Source organism: Prunus dulcis, chromosome 2, assembly GCF_902201215.1.
Source record: "Prunus dulcis chromosome 2, ALMONDv2, whole genome shotgun sequence".
Taxonomy (NCBI): domain Eukaryota; kingdom Viridiplantae; phylum Streptophyta; class Magnoliopsida; order Rosales; family Rosaceae; genus Prunus; species Prunus dulcis.
The window spans coordinates 2,499,048-2,510,074 of NC_047651.1; the positions used below are offsets into that span (position 1 = coordinate 2,499,048).

Consider the following 11,027-nt stretch of genomic DNA (forward strand, 5'->3'; position numbering starts at 1 on the left):
AGCGATGTTAGACCAACAAGTAAATGGTCGGAGCTTGGATGAAACATTGGACATGCAGCTTTTCTTGCATAAGTTTGAGCTATAAAAAAAAAATTCCTGTTTCTTAATCACATTTATGTTAATACATAATTTTATAAAGAATGAAGACGGTACTAATAATGCAACTTAATTTGTTTATGCATTGAATTGTGAACAAAATCTTCATATAGAGTTTCAACGTCTATAATGAAATATCTGTAGAATTTCAATGTATATAACATTTGCCAAAAAGCTAGATCTGTCACATGAGAATCTTGTGTCTGACTAATTAAAAATTAAACAAGAATAATTACAGCTATATTTGAAACTTACCTATTAACCTGTCCATTCACACTATGAAGAAGAAGAAGAAGAAGAAGAAGCAATCACGCTAAGAGACCTTATTACACTCGTACACTGAGATGGTTGTCATCCATTCCGGGTGGCGACAATGGTGGAACAGCAGCTTCTTCAAATTCAGCTGCGTCAACTTCCAAGGCCTTCCTGATAGTAGCCTTACTCTCTCCAATTCTGCCAATCTTCCTCGATGGGAGAGATTGGGAGGCAGTAGCTCTAGAAGAGTTACTACTATCAATTGTCAACAAAAACTTTTCTTTTGAGAGGGCTGTTGGGGCAGATGCAATAACAGAGCTGAACACTCCCGACTCCCGTAGTCCTTGTATTATGGCCTGAGATGTACAACACGGGATATCTTTTAAAATGATTCAGATATATATCTATACTAATAAATAAAACCAACTCAATTGTGTTCTGTGGACCTTAAGTTTTGAAGCTTTGTCAAATATTTTCATCAGAATTTAATTACACTATTAACATGAGTTGATCATTTTCAATTATAAATAAGCAGCTAAAAATTAATATGAATTATTTGAAGTTCATAGATAAAGATAACCCACTTCCCACTATCAAATTAACTTCCTCCTTTACTTTCGTTCCTCTCTTTCCCTCTGATTATTAACCCCTTACGCCCTATCTATTGTAATAAAACACTTGATATGACAGTCTTTCATTACTAGCCAAAAGAAAAATTAAATATATGTCTACTTATACCTTTTCTAGACTTCATCCATCACATTAAATAAAAATACAACTACAATGTATCACATTATGCAAAAATACAATTACAGTAAATTTTTCATTACTAGTCAACTTCAAATGTGTCTTCTGCACTAGATATATCAGCTATGAAAAAAAAATTGTGACCACTAGTTAGATTCTTTTGTATCTCTTTTGAATTAAATTTTTTGTGGTGAAGAATATTGATAAACATGCTTACCATGGGAGCAAATATTCGAGTCAAAATGCCTTTTCTCAAAAGTTTCAATTTTATGTCTTTGTCATCCCATACAATGTGTTCATGGTACCTAGAATAGAAGCCAAGCTCAAACATTAATTCACAATAAAGGATTATCAATAATGAAGAGTAAGCTAATTCCAACAGTTCTCTCCAAAATATAAAGCATTTGAATTAATACAACTCAAATTTTAAAAGAGGATGAAGATAAGCAAAATAACTTGCACAGAAGATTTTACCATTTCAGCATTTCGTCCTTGGTTGCAGTCGAAGCAACTATGAATGCCTGAAATGCTAATTGTTAGTTAGTATATGAAAGAGTTAGCATAATGAAATGCAACGAAAAAGCACTCAAGAGCTGGCAGCTATTTTAATTGTTACCAAAAGAAAAGGGAAATAGAAGGGAAAAGACAAGTCCAAATTCTATTTACAAATTCGAAGAATATTAGCCAAATCTGCTAAATGATTTCAGTAGAAAGTCACTATGCCATATATGCCTCGCTGTAAGATTACGCTTGAAGTCAGAAAATAACAAAACTATATTGCTTTTTAATTATCTAAAAAACAGCTCAATCAATAAGAATGTGCTTCAAATTTTCAAGAATTCTATTTCTATAAACAACTAAACTTGACAGTCACCACTAGATCCCAAGTTAATCCAAATAGCCTCCTTGACTGCTTTGAATGAAAACGACCACATACAAGAAGTAAATTGCCATGACTGACAAACTTTTTCCGAACTTATCAGATTAATAACAGCAACTCATCTTATTGCCACATTACCCTCTCCTAGGCCTCAAATTTCTTCCAACCAGTTGTATAAGTACCCCTTATATTGGACCCTTTATATTTAGTGCCTATCATGGTCACATTATACAACTCTTCCGTATGGAACAACCAGTTAGTTTTATAAACTTAACCAGTTATATCATGTGCTTGATGATACTGTAATGCAAGTGGAAGAGTTTAACAAGATCTAAACAAAGCATTGAACTCACAGATCTGTCAAATTCCAACATAAAGCATCTTTTCACATCTTCCTTTGTTGGCTTGCAGCCACACCGATCACGTCTAGAAGTCAAGTCTGAAAATCGGGCATATGTGTAGTGTAGAACAGCAGCCTCTTCAAATTTGACCTCACTAAAAGGAATTACAAGAAATATGATTACTGGGATGAATAAGTTCAATAAAAAAACCACTACTCTTTCCATATAAAATTACAGTACTTTGGGGTTTTCATATAATTGTGCCATCTGTGTGCACCATTAGGACGGAGATGATCTTGGATTCGAGCAGCTGACTTCCCATTTCCATAAGTCAAAAAATAGTTTGGGTTGCCACGAGTTGATTCTTTGTACATGCCAAAGTATGTATCTTTTGGTACATGGTCATAATTCCTCTTAAACATGGATACCTGTTTGTGTAGATACACGAGCAAGACATAGATCAAAGACCATATATGAATGCTAATTGAAATGTAAAATAGAGATGATGTGCAGCATTTTCAAAAATCAACCAGGATAGATTTATTTGTAGTAAGGTTCGTGACTACCGCTTCATTATGCAGCACACTCCATATCCTATATATTACTTCTCCTAATCCCACAGTTGCCTACTTCTCTACAAACACTATGCCATTATTGAACTAATAACAAGTTAACTTCAAAGCTTTCTGTCTAGATTTGAAAACAAGGCAGATCAAGGTAATAGCAAGTTTACTAAAAAGTTGGAATCATTTCACGTTCTTGGGTAAACATTTAAAACAACATAGCTGATATCAGATCCATTAATTCGGATTATATAAAGGCCTAATTTGGTTTTGGTAAAAAAGTATTTTTGATATTAGGAAATGATCAGAAATGTTTTTTTGCATTTAGTTTTAGATCAAAGTTGAAAAGTCAAACTAAAGTTAAACTAAAACACCAAAAAGGATTATAAAATTATACAAAATGCCACAATTTTGACTTTCCAAAAGTCAAAATTTGGTTGACTTGTGATCTAAAACTAAAATAACATAAACCACTATTGGTTAGACTCAGAAAAGAAAATAGGATCCTTGCATTTCCAAATTTCAAAACTATTTGTGACCTAAACCAAATTTCCTATTATATAAATTGGCACCAAGTGTGCATGTGTGTGTTTAACAACTTTGTCCTTGCAAAGTTTAACTGGGCAACAATATACTGTTTCCCAGCATGGTAAGTCTAAGACTAAGGATAAGGTTAGGAACTCATCACAAATTCAAAGTTATGGTACGCATGATGAAGGAACAGGCAGCAACATATGCTATGTACCATATTTTACTATCTAAAGACCCATATAGAATAACAAATATCACTCTATTGATTGTTGAACTCTAGAGATATAGTGAAGTCTATTTAACCAAATAAAAAAGGCAAGAATGATGGACGATAGAGGAAATTCACCTCAGTAAAAGGTTCCTTAATATCATCACGTTCAACACTGCTCTCCTACTCAATAAAAATAAGCACAGTTAGTTAAATCACTGAATAAAAGCACCAGGGCTGAAACAGGAGCCAATACAAGAAATTAACAAGAGTAGCATGCTTGATCATCTTTACATGTCCCAAAGTATCTAAACAATTTCACATACATAGTTCGGGAAAATAACCATATCCACATTCCTAGGCACATCAAGCAGCAACTGCCTCAAAGAATACTCCTTGGCACCAGCTGGGTGCAGTAACTCATCCGTGTCAAGATGAATTATCCAGTCCATTCCAGCATCCTGATATTTTTGTATGCACGAGAAAGTTCCAAGCAGATAAAAAAGAAATAAATCAACAAAACCTATTATCATAAGATAAAACTAACAACATAGGAACCAGTAATATGAGAAAAATCTTTCATACCCTTGCCATGACAATAGCCATCTCCATATTGAGAGATTGCTTCACAAATAGCTCATAATTGCAAGGTTTGTAAAAGAAACTGGACAGCCAAGTCTCATTCCAAATTCGGCTGATGGTACCAAAAACAAGAAGCATAAAATACAAGTATTTCAGCGAAAATGAAAATAGAATTCTTCTTAGAAGCAGATAACCACACTGCTGATATGACCTCCACTTGGACAGCTGTGCTTGCTGTTCAAAAAGCACCGCAATGTTTCACTTATCTATTTTTTAGTTTTTTATCCATTTCCCGCCAAGGTTTATTGGTGTAGAATCAATTTTCAGGTTAGGTTTTAAATTTCAACTCTCAACTTTAAGGACTCTTTAGTGGCCCAAAACTCGGGAGTTAAAACTTAAAAGCTAAGCCCTAAACAGGCATGTTTTGCTCTTTTTTTCAGTGCAATTTGAACGGCCAGAGGGGCCATCTGAATTATGTGGGTCTCCACAGAGCGGTTATCCATCCCAAAGGCGGATTGTGTGTGTGTGTGTGTGTGTGTGTGTGTGTGTGTGTGTGTGCGCGCGCGCGTGCATCTACCAAACAACAAAAGAGATAGATATACAGAAGATTAATCACAACCGACAGGAATCGTAATAATAACAGAAGATTACATTAACAGTAAGCATAAAGTCCAAGAAGAATGGCGGCAAAATCAACTAACCTGTTAGCTTGTTGCTCCTCAAGCTGTTTTGTTCTGTATATCACTTTTACTCCCTGAAAGTACCACAAAATTTATCCTCGACAAATTTCACAACATTAAGCACAGTAGAACTAACAGTAGAAATGCATTTGAAGAAGATAAGCAGTCAGAGTGAAGTATATTTTAACTCACAGGAATGGACTCCAGAATTTTAGCTACTTCGGGAGATGCAGCCTTTCCTTCCACAAAAAGTAAAAAGGTAGTAGCTCCAATGACCTTGTGATAAAACATCCATGGTAAAATCTGATCTAAGCCAGCTGAAGTACTCGTAGTAATACATATCTGCACACAAAACTAACCTGTTAAGAGAGGAAAACTTCATTCCACCAAAATGTTTGCTTTCCTGATATTAATAAGAAGTACTCATAAAATAACTAGAACAGGAAAGTCCTAATGATACCTGATTCATAAAATCAAATTCTACTACCAACCATTCACCCTATATACTGGTACCATATAAAGTCTAATATGTAAATGGCAACGTTATCATATGTTCTCACTGCAAGTCTGCAGAACAGGTTGTCAATGAAACAAAGAATCGCATTACCTTTATCTATTTGAATACCTGAGTTGCTCATGATTATACATCGAACGACATTTAACACTCATTAAATGGCTGTAGCTAATTCGTCATTACATTCCATGATTTGAAGAACTATGATATTTCCTATATTCTTAGGCTGTGCAGAATCACTTGACATGCCATTGTCAATGTTTGATCTCTAGAGCAGGGCCTGCACAGTGGGTTCAATTTGGGGGAAAAAAGAAGAAAAGGAAAACCCATCTTTGCAAGTCTTAAGCATATATAATAGTGTCTTCTATTAACAAGTCAGGCAAGTCTATTTGGAAAGCAAGGTTAAGTTGAGGTTTCCAGAATACCGATGAAGTTGGTTCACATTGCACGGCATTTGAATAGAAAGTGCTTCACGATTGAGATGATAATATGGAAACTCAAGCACCATATATAATCTCCAGTGAAGAGCATATACTACGCTGCAACAATATTCACTTCTATTGTAAGCTTTTGGTTTTTTATTTATTTTCGGTCACCTCTGTTCTAGCTTTAGCTGATCTGTGTTTGCTTCGCCTCAAATTATTGAAGCAACTTACTGCATTAACTAGCTCTGAAAAACAATTTGACAATCCAAGGGTCCATGGTTCAAGTGAAAAATCAAAAGCACTGGTCTGACAAGAGAGAATTCAAAATCCATAACAAAAACTTGCTAGTTCCTAGATTCTCCGCAACAAAACTATTGCTTGACCAATGCACCACCAACAAATCACACCTAGTGTTGGGATAGCGGCTCAAATTAGTTGTCAAAGGCATGGAGGATAACCGACGACTGGTCGGAGACAAAAGGCAACCAGTTGGTATTAAAGTTAGGTAACTTTCGGTGCAAACCGACGCACATGATTATGTTTCCTTTTTCGATTTTGAGTCCTATTAGGGTATGCTTTTGGATTCCTAGTTCTATTGAGCTAGGGTAACTTGCTCTAGTGAAACTAGGGTTTTGAAAGGGAGACTATAAGTATATCCTTATGGTGTTAGTCTCCGTGGTGTGTGATCAAAGGGCGTGATCAATATATGTCTAGTGGCTTTGAAGATTTCACCTATAGGGTTGTGGCATACCGAGTGAAAACTTTGAGAGTGTGAGAGTCAGTTTCTTGGGTGTACTGGGGTTGAGATGAGTGAAATCACTTGTGAGTGTGAGTGAAGAGGCTATCTCCTCTTCATTGTAATTTTACTATCTTTCTGCTGGATCGTCTTCATTAGCCCAAACCATGGTGAACCTCGTAATTTGTGTGTTGTGTGATTGATTGTTTTCTTCATTTTATTCTCTTGGTTGTTTTTGTGATCTTTGGGCTAGGAATTGTGTGTGAATTCTCAACACCTAGTACACACCAAACACTGTTCAACCAATCAATGAAAAAAAACACAAAAAACAAAAAAAGAAACAAAAAACTATAAAGAAAAAACATCTATGACCCATGAACTGAGAACATTAGCACCAATTAGGCAGACGATCCATTTTCAAAATGAGCATACCAGCATGAGAAAAAGGATCTATTAGCCAAACAGCATTGCGCCAAAAAATATCTAAAAGAGCTAAACTTATAGCAAAAAGTGAAATGCAAGATTGGCACAACTCATTTATCCTTTCTTAAAAAAAAGGCTCACTACATATAAACAGCCTCAAAACAAATCTACAACCCGTAATATTAAACCCAGATACAGATCAGACGACGGTCGCCAATTTCACAAAGTAACAAAGCTTTTGGCATCAAACTGTACGGCCACTCAGAATTTTCGAATACAGCAGCAAAAACCCACTAAACCCAAATCTATAACAAGCAAAACCCATTACCAGATCAACCTCAAATCCAAAAAGAAAGAAGAAGAAAGAACACACCTTTGGTCTCAAATTGGACACAGAATCAAACTTCCAATTCTGATAGTAGGGAAACGAAGGCGAGGCTGAACGGCCAAGGCTGAGGCAATCGGACGGCGTGGAGTGAACGACGGCGGAGGAGAGAGGAGAGGCGTCCATGCCGGGGAAGAGGTGATGGGAACCAGGTGGGGACCACCGAGTGGTGGGGTCGGGGATGCCACCGCGCCATTGGAGAATGAAGGCTAAGGCTGCGAGCGAAAGAGGGAGGAGAGTGAGGAGAAGGAGGACCTTCGATGTGAAAGTCTGAGATGACGAGGAGGAAGAAGACTGCGGAGTTGAGCGGAGCGGGGCGTGGAGGTGGTGGTGATGGTGGTGGTTAGTCATGATGGTCGTTTTACTTTTACGTCATGTGAGACTTTACAGCTTCACTGGGATTTTAGCAAACAAGTTCTTATTTTCTTTTAAATAAAGTTTGAAAAACAGCTCCTGCTACAGTCTCAGCACGCTACCTTTTCAAGAATTGAAAAATAAATAAATAAAAATAACACTAAATTAGAAAAAGGGTAAACTGTTGAAATGCCTTTTACCTAATTATCAATTTACCCCCTGACCTATTTTTTTTAAGAAAATTAAGAATTCGAACTAAATTTTATTCTCAATTTCCCTCATGTAGTTTAAATTCTCAACATTTCATCTAATTTGTTGTTAAATATGAGAGTAATTAGGCATTTCATATGTTAAAAATAATTCACTACTATAAAATAAAATAGTATGACATATAAAATGAAAAAAAAAAAATCATTTTAATAAACAGAGGGGTGGGACCCATCCATCATTTCTTCTTTCTCTCAGCGACCAAAACCCCTTCTTCCCTATCTCTCTCTCTTTCTCTGTGACCAAAACCATCAGGCCCTACCCTCCAAACAACCCCATTTATTCAGATCTTGAATCCATTGATGTGTTGTGCGATTTGGGGTCGAGATTTTGGGTGAAGGGGCAATGAACTTGTAAGGTGAAGAGGTATGGACCTTTAAGACTAAGGGGGAAAAAATCATAGGGGAAAGGGGGCGAATGGGTTTGGGTTTGTGGGTAGGGATAGGGTTTTCTTTTATGTTTTTTGGATGTAGGGTGGGTTGCGGGTGGGGAAGAGGCTAGGTCACTGGCTGCTGTGATTTCAATCGAGGATTGGATTGGCATTGGAGTGGCTAAGCTGAGGGATGGGGAGGAGTTGTTTTGGGTTGGTGAGATGAGGGGCTAGCTGTGGTGATGAGGAGAGGTTTGATGGCGATGGTGGAGAAGAAAGGTGATGGTTGTGGGGAGGGTTTTTTTTTTTTCCCCTCTTTTCTTTAATTTTTGAAAATAAAAAAAAAATTAATCATTTAACCGAAATTGGATGAAATGTTGAGAATTTGGACGGTAGGGGGAAAATTGAGAATAAAATTTAGTTCAAGTCCTTAATTTTGTAACAAAAAGGTCATGGAGTAAATTGATAATTAGGTACAAGTTCATGGGTGGGGGGCATTTTGACAATTTACCCTAGAAAAAATCGAAATTAAAATATAGGGTTTTTTTTTATTTGTTCAGTTCCTCAAGGAATACAAATCCATCCCGGATTACATTACATAATCACGGCCGTTCACGTAGATTATGAGACCTATAATGAATTTGGGTTTTTAATCCAAATGATTACTTTAACCCAATGTGTACTCTCACCACCATTCTAAACACTTAACATGTAATAATCCAAAACAAAAATCATAAATTAATTATTAATTTATTCTGGTAGAAAGACGATTTTGCCATCACCATATTTTATTGGAAAAAAGTTGACTTTTTGACCGAGAAGGAATTTGACAATTCCACTTACACTATTGCGTAGAGCACGGTGAAATGAGTTCATAGACACGTAATGGGCCCGAATCGGAGTCTAATGAGAGTCTCAGTGGCATAACCGTAAATATTTTGAAGTTGGATTTATAAAAACAGCTCAGCTTTCTCTCTCCTCGCGCAGACCTCCCTCCCTCTCCCGCGTCCGTCCCTTCTCTCCTTCGTATCTCTGGCCACCGACCACGGCTGTGGACATGGCCTGTATCAAAATGACCGGGACGACTTCCTCTTCCTACCCCAGCCACCTCCTGCCGCCAGCCTCCGCGGATTAGCCGAAATTTGGAGAAGAAGCGACCGACGTCGTCCAAACTTCAAAGCCGCCGATCTCCCTCCTCCGGCCACCAATTCCGTCGACCCAGGCACCCGGGGCCAGGCAAACCAGCAAGAGAGACCTTCAGGAGGTCTAGCAAGCTCGGACCAGGAGTGAGTGGACTTTTTTTTATAAATAAATTTTATATAAATGAGTTTATATAATGAGTTTTATTATTTGATCTTGAATAAGTTTTATTAATTGTGATTTTTCCTAGTATGCTTTGTGAAGTTCCATATCTTATATGCTGCTTAGTTGATGTGCTAAAGAGTTACAAAAACCAGAGTTTGAGATTTACATCAGATAAAATAGCAGCATAGTTTCCGATTTAACAAAAGTCAGCTATTTATCAGATTTTTCAAGAGCTTTCTATTTTCTTATGGCAGCAGATTTTTTGATTTAATGAAAATTCAGTTATTCAGTAGATTTTCCAGACATGTTATACTTCCTCAGAAATGTTATATTTTTTTAACCACCGTGAGTACCCAGATGCGGTTACTACCTTCGGTTATGCCGATGTCTACGGACATCCAGTTTACCCTCAGTTGTGTCAGTGCACTTGACATTTGCTTCACGAGTTTCGGGGACGCTCGGACCGTGAGTGCCAGAATTTGCGGCTTGGATTGACTTGGTGTCCCGAGACCTGCCAGGATTTGCGGCTCGGATTGACTTGGTATCCCGAGACCTGCCAGGATTTGGAGCTCGAGTTGACTTTGTGTCACCGAGACCTGCCAGGATTGCGGATCAGGCTGACTACAGTCCCCTGAATCCTGCCAGTCGCGGCTCGAGTTGACTTTGTGTAACCGAGACCTGCCAGCGGATCAGGCTGACTATAGTCCCCTGAATCCTGTCAGTTTGCGGCTCGGATAGACTTTGTGTCTCCGAGACCTGTCAGGGGAATTGACGGAATTACAGGGGTACATCTGAGTGGTAGTTTTAATTGATTGCAATACTTTTATGCAAGGTTTGAGTACATTGCTTTTATGCAAATTTGATTACAGCGTTTTTATGCAAGTTTGGATTTCAATGCTTTCATGCAAGTTTTATTGCTTTTGAATACGATTGCATACATTTATATAAATATGTAACTGCGTTGGTTTTAATCTGCTTCAAAGGTAGTTTAGATATTCAGCTTTACTCAACTATATTTTGTTACAGTGGGGGTTAGTATACTCTGAGGATATTTTAGGAACCTTTATTTTTGTCCACTCATATTTTCAAATGTTTTGCGCCCCAGGATGTAGCGTGCACAGGAAAACCACCACCGGGCCATCTTGACTTCCGCGCCTTCTTGTTACAAAAAGGTTGGTTTGTGAAAAGATTACCTTATCTGTATACTATTAGAACTGCTCTAATATTTGCCCTAGATTGAAAACTGGACTGGGTATTGTATCTGAAGTATGCTGGCAGGTTGGTTGTGTGGATATTTTTGCTCGTTCTGACAGGTGGAAATTTTGGGATTGAGCAAATTACAGGGGAGACTCTGCCGAATTTTCG

The 11,027-nt window shown here is 37.5% G+C and overlaps 1 protein-coding gene across 1 annotated transcript; it reads right to left on the reverse strand.

Annotated features, from left to right (window-relative positions):
- Positions 1-206: 206 nt before the first annotated feature.
- LOC117618574 (glycosyltransferase-like KOBITO 1) lies at positions 207-7,896 on the reverse strand. The gene is made up of 11 exons (XM_034348211.1): positions 7,355-7,896; positions 5,076-5,225; positions 4,905-4,957; positions 4,207-4,315; positions 3,948-4,082; positions 3,760-3,804; positions 2,560-2,747; positions 2,332-2,473; positions 1,573-1,619; positions 1,316-1,403; positions 207-707 (listed from the first exon to the last, which is right to left on the reverse strand). Exons 1-11 carry the CDS (start codon positions 7,715-7,717, stop codon positions 423-425), a joined length of 1,605 nt encoding a protein of 534 aa, XP_034204102.1. The 5' UTR covers positions 7,718-7,896; the 3' UTR covers positions 207-422.
- Positions 7,897-11,027: the final 3,131 nt, after the last annotated feature.